This window comes from Sporothrix schenckii (genome assembly GCF_000961545.1).
Source record: "Sporothrix schenckii 1099-18 chromosome Unknown Cont47, whole genome shotgun sequence".
NCBI classification, from domain to species: domain Eukaryota; kingdom Fungi; phylum Ascomycota; class Sordariomycetes; order Ophiostomatales; family Ophiostomataceae; genus Sporothrix; species Sporothrix schenckii.
In genome coordinates, this window is record NW_015971148.1 from 4,539,738 (window position 1) to 4,551,227 (window position 11,490).

Genomic DNA, 11,490 nt, shown 5'->3' on the forward strand with positions numbered 1-11,490 from the left:
TTGGAGAAGGGATGATCAAAGGGGGTGAAGGGGGTGGGTTGCAAGAGGGGATAGAGCCGGCGAAGAGGAGGCGAGGAGACGATGGTAACGGGGAACGGAACCGCTCATCGGCTCTATCACAAATCAAGATCAGACGCGGCTGAGGGGGAGTCGGGATCTGGAAGTCGGAAATCGACAGAAAAGGGGTCAACAGGTGCATATTGCACATACCTAAACCGTTTGCTGCAGTATTTGCACGGCAGTGTCTTGGGCTTCAACGGCCGGCCCTCGGCACTGTGTTCAGTCATTCCTAAGTTTGAAGGTGCTTCGATGGGCTGAATGGCTAGCATGATCTGGCTTCAGGCTTTCATCTGTTTCGTTTGTATTTATCTTTTCGGTCGACTTTTATTGTTGTGCGATCATCAACCGGTAACAAGTACGGAGCAGAAAAGCAGCGTCTGTCTTCTTGGCGTATGCGGAGTAGCAAATGCGAGTCGTCCAAATTCGAGAGTTGAAGGTTGAAAAGCCCCAAAGTTATAGTCAAAGGCGCATGCGCTTGATCTTCTTTTGGACTGCGGAGACGAGCTGGACTGCAAGAACAAATGGTAAAATTAGGCCGCCGAATTTGCTGCCGACGGTATTGCTGCGTAGCTGTTTCGGAGTTTCGTCGTGCCCTGGGGCTTTTCTTGTGACCGTCTTTTGCTGTTGCCTGCTTTGATGCTGATGATACTTGGTCGTCGGTGAGAGGTGGAAATTACGAGGTGCTGTAACTTGAGATTTGGGCGCGTCCCAAAGTCCAAAAAAAAAAAAAAAACCGAAGACGGAATGCCAAAGTCGCTCAGCGTAAAGCGTTGAGTGGGGGGCTGGGTAAGCTGGGCAGTTGGGTATTCAGGGCAAGGTAAGGAAGCCTATAAGGTATGATGGGACGATAGGTGTTTATGGAAGAATAGAAGAGCGTTATGTGGGAGGGGAAGAGGAGAAGTATGAAGGGGAGAGAAGAAAAAAGAGAAAATAAAAAAAGAGGAAAAGAAGGGGTGAAATTCAGTTTGAAAAATAAAAAGAGAATCAACACGTCGCCTAACAGCGGGCCGTCTGTTTGCGGGGAGAGAAATACAAGACAATAAAAAATGGACGGTATGGGGAAGGAGGAGACGTCAAATGGAAAGCGGTTCTCCGCTCCCAAGAAAAAAGGGTGCTGCAGTGTGGGAATTATGGAATATGGGGGCGGAACCAAGATGGGAGCTAGGAAGCCAAAGACAAGACGGGGGGCGGATAGGGGAAGACAGAAAAAGGTTAAGGATAAAGGAGAAGGTCTGGAACACACAGCCGCTGTGTATTCTTCGTCCTCTTATTTTCCTTGTTTCTTTTTTCTCTTTAAACTGAGTCTGCCCTTGCTGGGCGATGTTTCTGCAGACTTCCGAGGCGGTTGCAGTGGCAGCGTATCAGACTGCGCGGTGCCTTTTCTGGGTGGGACGAGGGGCGAGGGGGGGTTTTCTGCGGTAGGGTAGCAAAACGGTAGGCCCCAGTGGAGAGAGATATCCGGTACACACGGTAATATTCTCCGCGCGATGCGAGAGTTGTGAGTAAGGAAAGCAGGGAAAACAAAAGAGGTGGACGCTCTTTGGCCACTCGTTCTCGGACGGGCCGCTTAGACCAAACTAAGAAGGGAAGGCTGGGGAACCGAAGGTGAGGGGGTGGGTGGAAAGCGAGATGGAGTCCTGGGAAAAGCACCAGGAGCTAGGAAGGCGTGGATAGCTTGGGGGCAACTCCAAGTATGCGCGCTCTCAAGATCAGTGGCGCAGAGGATGGGACAGAATGGGTGTCGATGATACAGGAACGATTGGTACCCTGTAACTTTGCTGTGAACGGCGGGCGTCGTATTTTGGTTCTGTCGTGAATGGGTTATGTTGTCGCATACAGTCGCTGAAGAGCCAGAGCCGGACCAGTACTTCGATGGTGGAGAAGTGGAGAACTGACAGGGAGTCAACCAGGTGGGTAATGAAGGCAAGAAGGTTCAATGTGAGGGAAAGGCAAGCTACGACATGCAACACGTCAAAGTGAGCGTAGCCAGTCGTGTTGGTGCGTAGAGGTGCGAACGAGTGCAAACAAAGGACAGTTCCCTAGTGACGCCGTAGAAGGCGGAAAAACGGACAAGACTATCTCCCTGGAATGAGCAAAAAGGCGGGGAAATTTTGTGCTTTGAATTAGGCCAATATGGCGTGTTCATGGCGTGTTGGAAATGCGTTGCGCGCCGTCGTGTATTCAAACAGGTGCATCCACCTCGCAACGGCAGACAGCAGTGGACGACGTAGTGGGTGCAGTACCGTGTTGTGGTCAATGCCCTGTCTCTCTTCGTTTGTCCAATTTATTGGTCTCCTCGTCAGGGTGCTGCCGACAAAACGGTAGATCGTTTTGTTGTGCCTGTGTTGGACAGATGTTTCGCTGCCCATGCAGATGTGCCGGGGCGGGAAGAAACACAGAATCTGGGGAGCAGGTGCCAAATTGCGGAGAGGAAAAAGAGGAGGGAGGCGAAGGGGGAGACCGGTTCTTCGTCACAAGCAAATTTGGAGAAAATGGTTCAGAATGAGGTACACGGCGTTTGTACTCCGTGGAGCCGTCATGGTGTCCCGGGCTGACTAGGACCGGGTACAACATACAAAGTACATTAACACGTACAAGTTATGGTCGCCAGTTCCGAAGTAGATGGCCTATAATAATTTTGATAGATTGGTTAGAATACGGGAGCCATCGGCAAGATGAAGAACAGACGAGAGTGGACGGCTAGACCAGGAAACTGCACCCGCAAAACACAAGGACACAGAGCCGTGCAAGGGTCACTGAGATGCGTGAGATACGCGATGCGCATATGCCGCGTTGAAATAGCGTCTGGAGTTTAAGGCAAAAGGATGCGCACAAGGAGCCCGGCGATCTCCAGATGCGGAGGGTGATGGAAGGGTGTAAGAGTGGAGGATATCTTACATAAAACGACGCGAAGGGAAGGTCTATTGTGACTGCGTCGTCTGTTGCTCGTAGTGGTCGTCGTGCCTTTTCTGCACAGTTTGCATGTGCCCGTTGGCGGACTGACTGGGCTGATGCTCTCGCGTCCGTCTTGCTCTCGCGCCTAACTTTGGTGCTAGCTTTCTTTACCGCTGTGATTTGGTGGGTAATAAGACACTCTCGGGATGTGGTGCGAGACGTATTGATTCGAAGAGACCCAAATACAACGGCGAGAGGTACTCAAGACAGGGAGGAGCCTGCGATCCCGCGAGTCCGTCAGCCTATGAACCTGTGGGCCTGGTGATCCTGTGTGTTTGGGGTCGCCGGCAGGTCTGGGAGAAAAGCTCCCTGGGCATTCTGAAATGGAGGATGGTGGCCTATCCGGAAGAGCCTGTCGCGAGACCAGAAACGCGACCAAAGAAAAGAGGGCCGACAGGGCAAAGGGGCATTGACTAACCAGATGAAAACAGTGGGGAACGGGGAATGGGATGGGGAGAGACAAAGTAGAAAAGATGGGGGTAAGAGTCGGAGAGAGGAGACTGTACGACATACGGGTGTACATGACTAGGTAGAGCTGGCGGAGAGAAACGTTGCGACTAGTCACAAGTCGATCAGTTCAAGCAAATGAGGACAGCGCTGCGCGGGGGATCTTGGGGGGTGGTCGAATGGGCACAGGCCAGCACACAAAAAGACAAGTCAGAGGAAAAAAGTGAGGCTTTCCGTTTGTGTGTGTTGATTGGGGGTCAATGGATTTCCCAATTTAAAGACTGCCGCGTACGGAGCAACTACTAAGCATCGCTCCTACCCATTCCCCATCTCCTCTATGTCCTCTTGCCTTCCCAAAACGGCTGTCAAGATCCTTTGCGCCTTCCTCCAATAGTGCTATTTCGAGGGGCGCGTGGGGAACGACAGTTGTCTCCAAGCCTGACTGATTCATTACGGGGTGCGAGGATGTGAGGAAGAGAGGCATGCAGGCAAGATAAGTTCAGGCTTACCGATCCTCTGTCCTCTAGACAGTGACAAATTATGCACTGGACTTTCGGGGTTGTGGATTTGCGGAGAGGGGACAGAAGGAAAGCCCAACATAAGAGGAAGGCAGGCCCCAAGTGCCCCAGACGAGGTCAGTCACCATTTCTCTGTCCTCTGGGAAAGAGCGACGAACGCGCGCGGAGATGGCTCCACTACGGAGTACATGGATGCCAACTTAGCAGGGCACCTTTTGGTTGCCAAAGTCCAACTTCACTTTTCCCTTCGTCGTTATTTGAATAGGCATTTTCGACAGACGAACTACATTCGTTACTCGTAGCTGTCCGACGCCGTCTCGTTGGCAATCACGGCGTTAGAACCCCCCCTCTTCGTTCCCCATTTCGCTCCTTCCCGATGACATCGTTTTTTTCCAAAGCAGGCGATACGTTTTCCGAGCGATCTTGCCGACCAACCAATCGCCCGCAAGATACGTTTCACTGAACATAACTGCCCTGATAGGAAGGCGCGATGGATTTGCCCTGACTTGATATGCACGAAAATGTTTGCGTAGAAGTGGATTTCTAGTACAAATACAGAATATGTTGTACATTTCGACATAGATTTGTACCTGAACGTATCGTTTTATTGACTTTTTCTTTCGCTGTCAAAATGCCGTCCTGAATTCTTTTTCAATGGGAGCAGCCCCATTCTTTCCCTTTCCCCCAACTTTTTTGTTCGCACCCATCTGCCTCTCGCTCGCTCCTTCCCAATGTAGCGTTGTTTCCCATCCCAGTATGTTGTATTTCGTACTAGTACAGAATACATGTACCTACCCAGCATTGGTGTCCACCTGGTTTTGCGGAGACGAGGGGTTTTGGGGCGGGGGTGCAGGGGCGACCGGCGAGTGTGAGCGAGGGGAATGGGGGACATCAATGCTGATGCCCCACTCTTGTCGGTTTTCTTTCTCCTCCCCTCTTTTCTGTGCCGTCCTTGTGTGATTGCACTTTTGCACTTTCCTCCTCAGGCGGCCCCGCTTCTGTGTTTTTGCAGGGCGTCATGACTTTTTTATTTTCGCAGAGTGCGGAGATACAGTGCCTTCCCCACAGTGTCTACGTCGAAAGATCGGACCGAGTTGCGACAGAGAGGGAACGTGAGGAGGCAGGTGCGACTCTCCTTGTCGCTTCGGAGAATCTTCGACCAGAGGACAGAAAAGAGAGAGAGATAGAATCGCTCCTGCCTGTTATGCGTCTTAATTACGGCCCATTTGTTTAAGCATATATTTCCAGGGGCAAATAAAATACGAAGCTCATGTGCTTCGTATGTTTTCTTGCTGTGTAGTGCCAACAGTATTTTGTTTTAAATCCTTCCTCGTCGATCTCGCCAACCTCGCCAATAAAACAAAGCCTCCTCAATCTGTTCTCTTTTTTCTTACGTCCTCGCTGGATCGGTGACTATCCACTGCAGTGATAGTGTCTCTGGGCCGCCCAACTTGGCGGCAGCGAGTATCGAGCACACATTGGAGAGACGAGACAGGTACAAGAGATAGGAGACAATGACGGGAGCATGCCGTTGGTCCCATGAAGCCCAGAAAAAAGGCTTTCAATTGTAGCACTCGTCTCCCGTGCGTTGAGGACGGCACAGATCAACTTGGAAACTTGCGACAACAGAACACTGTCCAGAGATGGGCATTGTAAGGACAGAAAGTCCTGGCGCATTCTGGGCCGTGATTCTGGGCCGTGCCTGGCACGGGAATCGGTCAGTGTGCAGTATCTGGGTCAGTATATGGGTCAGTATCCGAGGCCTGGTCGGCTAAGATGCCGAGACCAGTGTCAAAGACGTGTGTCAAAAGAGGCGGTCAAGGGGTAAGGAACCCCCGGGAAAATTCCCACATCTGTTGAACTTTCTCCACGGATCTCTCCTCATATTTCTCAGCTATCTCCACAGTCTCGCCAGCAGCACAAGTCTTAATTTTCTTCTGTTCTCCAAATCTTGCATGAAGCCGCTGTCGTCGCGTTGTTGTGCTACAGATGGAAACGATGCTAGAATGTGGCAGAGTCGCAAGAAGAAGAAGAGGAGGAAGATGAAGAAATAGCTGCTTTGTACGTATTGGCCTGCTGCCGTCGCGTTATAAATCAAAACAGACACAGAGACTGAGCGCCTACTGTCAAGGCATGAACGCCGTGCTGAGCCGTGTGCAAGTGCAAGATCAAACTGGCGGTCAGTGCTCCTAACTACATTCTACGTCGTGCACGTCTTTTTGTTCGGCGTCTTGAGTGATTCTCGGTATTTTTGCTTTCTTTTCTTGGCACTTGGTTCTATTCGCTTCGTTTGTCTTACTCGAATACAAGCTGTCTTTGACGATAGTTTCGTACTTGCTGGCCAGCACTGCTGATCCTCGTGAACCCCTTCAGCTCCCAGTAAGATGCCTTGGGGAAGAGATTTATCTCCTACTCGTGTTACTCCAAAGTCCAGTTACTGGTCAGGACCTGAGACGGTTTGGGGGCGTAGCCGCGGTGTCGACATCCCGAAGGATCTCTGGTTTCTTGTCACACTCAACCTAGAAACGCAAGGGCCATCCCCGAACGGGCCTGGACAGTTTGGCCCCCAAACCCGCCCCAAAAACAGCACCTCGGATCCTGCAGAGCCGCTGTGCGCGCCAGGCGTCCAAACAGTGACAGGAGAGACAGGGGGCGCGATTGAATATCCGTGTACATCCGTCGGTGGTTCACGTCATTGCCGGTGTCTATTCCCGCACACACCTTGGACGCTCTTGACTTCACCCCCAAAGGTACTGTTTCGCTTGCGCGCCATTGATGACCCGACTGTCGCAAAGAAAGAAAGAGGGGAGTGACAATAGGCGAGTTTGGGGACTTTCTCCTTTTCACTATGCTCCTCCAATCTACTGCCCGACGAATTCGGAGTATAATTTTTGTGGAATTCGGGAGGGATGTTGATGGAGACGCATGGAGCAAGTGGAAATGAGACGACTAAGATGAGGAAAAGAGGAGCACAACCCAGTGTCCCGGAACCCTAAAGCGTCGCTTAAATCAAGCCGGAACTGCTTCAGACGAAGAGGTATCCCGCGTTGATCTTTCAAAGGCTATGCAAACTTACATGCGAATATCTTCACCGCAACACGTCACAGTTTGGCAAAGAAAACAACAGCATAAGCACTGCACTTGGAAAGAAACGGGTTACTCCTTGCACACTTTGATAGTAAGACCGGCGTGAGCGGAAGACCAGCCACAAAAAGGAGAGGTAGAGGTCAGATGCCTTAGAAAGCAGAGAGGAGAAATGATTGTGCAATCATGAAAAGAGGGCCTGCCAAGCAACAAGCCATTGGCCATTGGCGGCATTAGTGTCTGTATTGTGTATCCTGTTCTCTCTGTAAGGTGTTTATGTTGTCGTCGTCGTCGTCGTCGTCGGTTCCCCCTCTTCTCCCTGCGTCACAGGTTTGCTTTGGCCCGCTGCTCCTCGGCTGCCCAACGTGCATTGATCCGGCTGTTCTGCCAGTACGTCCACGCCGCCACCGCCAATCCCAGCGGCGGGCACAGCAGCAGCACATTGTGCCACCATGCTGGGCTTGCCGCCTTGATCTGTGTCATGGCCGCCTCCACCTGGGCCGCCAGCTCGGCCTTGTCGCCGTCGTTCCAAAGCACCACCCCGAGCGTCTTGGCCCCGGCGGCACTCCGCGCATCCCGCGCATCCCGCGCATTCCGCGCCTCCGCCCGCCGCGCCTTGTCGCGCACGTCCCCCTGGCTGCGCACGCGGTTCGCCGCATCCTCGGCCGTCAGGTGCGGATCGCGCGCCCGCAACCGCGCCATTTGGATCTCCGGGTCCCGCACCGCTACCACCAGCACCGTCCCGCACAGCACGTCCAGCTTACTCTCAAACAGCAGCGGAATGTCCAGCACCACCGCCCAGTGGCCCTTGATGTACGCTGCTGCGAGGGCGCGGTACATGGCGCCCCGCACCGCCGGGTGCACAATGCTGTTGAGCACGCCGCGGTCGGCCTTGCGTTCGGGGCTGTCGCCAAACACGCGGCGGCCCAGCGCCGCGCGGTTCAGCCCCGACCCGGGCCCGTTCTGTAAGAGGTCGGGCGTCGTCGCTCCAAAGTGTGCCACAATCTTCTTGTACGCCGGCGTCCCCGGCTCGACCACCTGCCGAGCAAGCTTGTCGGCGTCGATCACAGGCAAGCCGTACGGCGACGCGCCCAGCAGCGACGATACGGTCGACTTGCCTGTGGCAATTGACCCAGTGAGGCCGATGAGGAGCATCGTGGCGATGGGGGGGAAGGGACGGCGGGTCGAATTGCGGCGAAAATCGGTGCTACAGACGCAAAATGGAGCCTGCAGAATGCACAATGCCGTGCAAGAATGTGCTGCGCCAAAGGTCAGTGCTGGCTGCAGTGTCAACAGCTTACGTGCTTGTAACGGGCGTCGTCAGCAACAATGTTGTCGTCGAGTGCGAGAGCAGTAGAAATATCCTCACAAGTGAAGACGAGTCGACATGTGGTTGTTGACGTTGGCAGCGATCAATGTAGCCTCGGATAAGCTCAAAGCTATTGGCAGTGCACAGAGCAGCAAAGGTTCCCCGCGCTTATGGCGTAGTTGCTGTTAGCTAAAAGGCATTAGACAGCATCACGTGCGCTGATCCACAACAAAACCCAGTGACTGTCATGGGGCAGTCACTAACACGAGCTGGGGAGGAAGGAGCCATCAAGGGGTTGCCCTTATAAATGGACGCGTGAATGTGTTATATTGTAAGAGAGAATACAGCATGTTCAATCAAGACGTTCTCGATTCTCAATCCCACTCCTTGCTCCTCATACAGACGTGTTTACTAGCAAGTTTAGCTCTTCACGTCCGTCTTACATCATGGTTGGGTTCTGGACGGCTTACATTGGGTCACGGTTACAGACACTCGAACAGCACAGCTTTATGTCTCTCTAAGAGACGCCCGAAACATGCCAATTACGAAACAAAATAGTTACAGAGTCATCTTCGGTACAGAATATACAATTCCTGTCCTCGAAACCAATTCCGATAGAGGCAGCCGTTGTGGCGATGGTCGCGAATTCCTTAAGTGAATGAATAGTTTCAAAGTGGGGTCAATTGACGGCATTAGACTTTTTTTTTTTAAAAAAAAAAAGTTGTCAAACAACACGACAAAAAACGTCACTCTGTCCGCCGTGTTGTCAACCGTCCATACACAATTGTCCGCACACCCTCCCACACATATACCATGACAAAAGACCGGCCAGAAGGCGTCCGTGTGGACCACCACAACGACCACAACGACCACGACGACGCCGCCTCGCACACCTCCGACACCTCCCACAACTTCGACCTCTTTGCCGAACCCCCAGACTACTACCCGCCCTCTCCGCCGCCCACTACCGAGCAGCATGCGCTCGGCCGCAGCGGCGTTCAGCTGACGCTGCACCTGGTCGGCCACAGCGTGCTCGAGGCGCACCGCCTGTGGAACGGCAGCCGCGTGCTGGCCGACTACCTGGAGGAGCGAGAGGCCCAAGGCGACCATGTCGTCAGGGACAAGACCGTCCTCGAGCTGGGCGCGGGCGCGGGCCTGCCGGGGATTGTGTGCGGGCTGGTGCTGGGGGCGCGCAAGGTGGTCGTAACCGACTATCCGGACCTGGACCTAGTGCAGACGATGCGGCGGAACATTGAAGAGGCGGAGGCCGGCGCGGCCGCGGCCGCGTCTGCGTCGGGCCAGCTCGCAGGCTATGTGCCCGGCACCGTGATTGCGGACGGCTACGTCTGGGGCGGCGACCCAGCGCCGATGTTGGCCCATCTGCGGTCAGCCACGAGCGGGGATGACGGGGACGAGGCGAGCGGCGCGGGAAAAGCGAGCGCCAGCGAGGCCCAAAAAAGAGCCCAAAAAGGAGCCCAAAATGAGGACCTGAAATATGACATCTTGCTGCTGGCGGATCTTCTCTTCCGTCACGCCGAGCACAGCAAGCTGGCCTACAGCGTGGCCCAGACCCTGCGGAACGCCCCCGACAGCCGCGCCTACGTCTTCTTCACGAGCTACCGGCCGTGGCTGCGGCACAAGGACCTGGCGTTCTTTGAGCACGCGCGCGACGCGGGCCTCGTCGTCGAGCATGTGCTGGAAAGGCGCCTGGAGAAGCCGCCGCTGTTCTTTGAAAACGACCCGGGCGACGTGAGCGTGCGGTCGACCGTGTCGGGGTACTTGCTGCGGTGGCCGCAGCCCGACAAAAGCGAGGATCCGGCAGCGTTCTGGCCGCCAGGTGGTATGCCCGTAGAACCGGCGCAGGAGCCGCCCGCAGCAGGCGATGCGTAAAGGCGCAGAATATTTTGTTGTTCGTCCATGTGCGACGTACAGTAGAGAGCATTACCTAGAATATCATGCTATTTTCATCGTACTGTCGGCCGCGCGCTGCTATCCGAACCGCTGCCGCGCCAGCTCCCGCAGCATGTCCATTGTCTCCTCCTCCCGCGCCCGGTACTGCGCTCGCCGCTCGGCCAGCTCGTCGTCCCGTGCTCGCTGCTCTTCTTCCCGCCGCAGCTGCCACAGCGTCCGTCGCGCCGCCGCCTCGTCGGCCTCCTTTTTCTTTTCCTGCGCAGACCGCCGGCTGCTCCCTCCCTCGTCACCGCCCATCAGCTCGTCGTCGCCCACCAGATCCCCGCCCGGCGACCGGTCTCGGAACCCGCGCATTTGCGCGTTGCGTTCGCGCTTCTTCTCGAGCTGCCGCTCGCGTGTGCCCGCGGCGGCCCGCGGCACGAGCTCGTCCAGCCGTTCGCGCTGCTCGGTGCGGTCAGCACGACGGGCAAGACGCAATGCGGCCCGCTCGGCTTGACAGTCTTCTTCTTCCAGCGCGCGTCGTTCGTCCAGGTCGGCGCGGCTGGGGATCGCCGGACCGGGAACGCCAAGATGCCGGCTGCGTGCGACCGAGCCGACGGCTATGCTGCTGGGGTCGCGCTCGTCTGGTGGCAATGCCGGGCCGTAGTCGCTGTCAGAGGACTCCGAGTCCTTGTCCTTGTCCTCCTCATGATCTTCCACTCGCGCATCCGCAGCCACATCTCCCCTCACGGCACGGAGAAACAACTGTGGCTCGTACCACTTGTCCGCCAAGTCGCGCCCATTCCACTTGTCCACAAACCGACGCCACCGATTTTGGGATTGGTGCTCGTCGAGCTCGGCCAGCGTCAGATGCTTCTCCTGCGAAAGGTACGCAGCAAACACGGGCGAAAACTTGCTGTAGTCGGCGCCAGCCACCAACAATCGAGCGCCGTGGGGAAGCTGGACTGGCTTTCCGTCTTTGTCTTTATCTCGGCCCCTGTCTCTGTCTCGATGGTGGTGACTCCTTGACCGGTGACCGTCTCGATCCTCTATCCGGTCCTTGATCGTCTGTTGTTTACGCTCGCGTGGCGAACGTGACCGAGTCCGACGATGTTCGCGGTGGTGGTGCTGGTGTTGACGGTGTTCACGCTCACGGTGACGGTGCTTCTCTCGTCTGCCGGGACTCGACCGCCGAGACCTCTCAGTGCCTTTGTCTTCTTCCATGTT

The 11,490-nt window shown here is 55.1% G+C and overlaps 3 protein-coding genes across 3 annotated transcripts; 1 reads left to right on the forward strand and 2 right to left on the reverse strand.

Moving 5' to 3' along the window:
• Positions 1 to 7,388: 7,388 nt before the first annotated feature.
• Positions 7,389 to 8,219, reverse strand: SPSK_04504 (dephospho-CoA kinase; the record flags this gene model as incomplete). The annotated part of the gene is made up of 1 exon (XM_016731308.1): positions 7,389 to 8,219. One exon carries the CDS (start codon positions 8,217 to 8,219, stop codon positions 7,389 to 7,391), a length of 831 nt encoding a protein of 276 aa, XP_016585956.1.
• A 967-nt stretch (positions 8,220 to 9,186) lies between these two features.
• SPSK_04409 (nicotinamide n-methyltransferase) lies at positions 9,187 to 10,263 on the forward strand (the record flags this gene model as incomplete). The annotated part of the gene is made up of 1 exon (XM_016731216.1): positions 9,187 to 10,263. One exon carries the CDS (start codon positions 9,187 to 9,189, stop codon positions 10,261 to 10,263), a length of 1,077 nt encoding a protein of 358 aa, XP_016585957.1.
• A 99-nt stretch (positions 10,264 to 10,362) lies between these two features.
• Positions 10,363 to 11,487, reverse strand: SPSK_04393 (uncharacterized protein; the record flags this gene model as incomplete). Its single annotated transcript, XM_016731201.1, has 1 exon — positions 10,363 to 11,487. One exon carries the CDS (start codon positions 11,485 to 11,487, stop codon positions 10,363 to 10,365), a length of 1,125 nt encoding a protein of 374 aa, XP_016585958.1.
• Between the last annotated feature and the right edge of the window lie 3 nt (positions 11,488 to 11,490).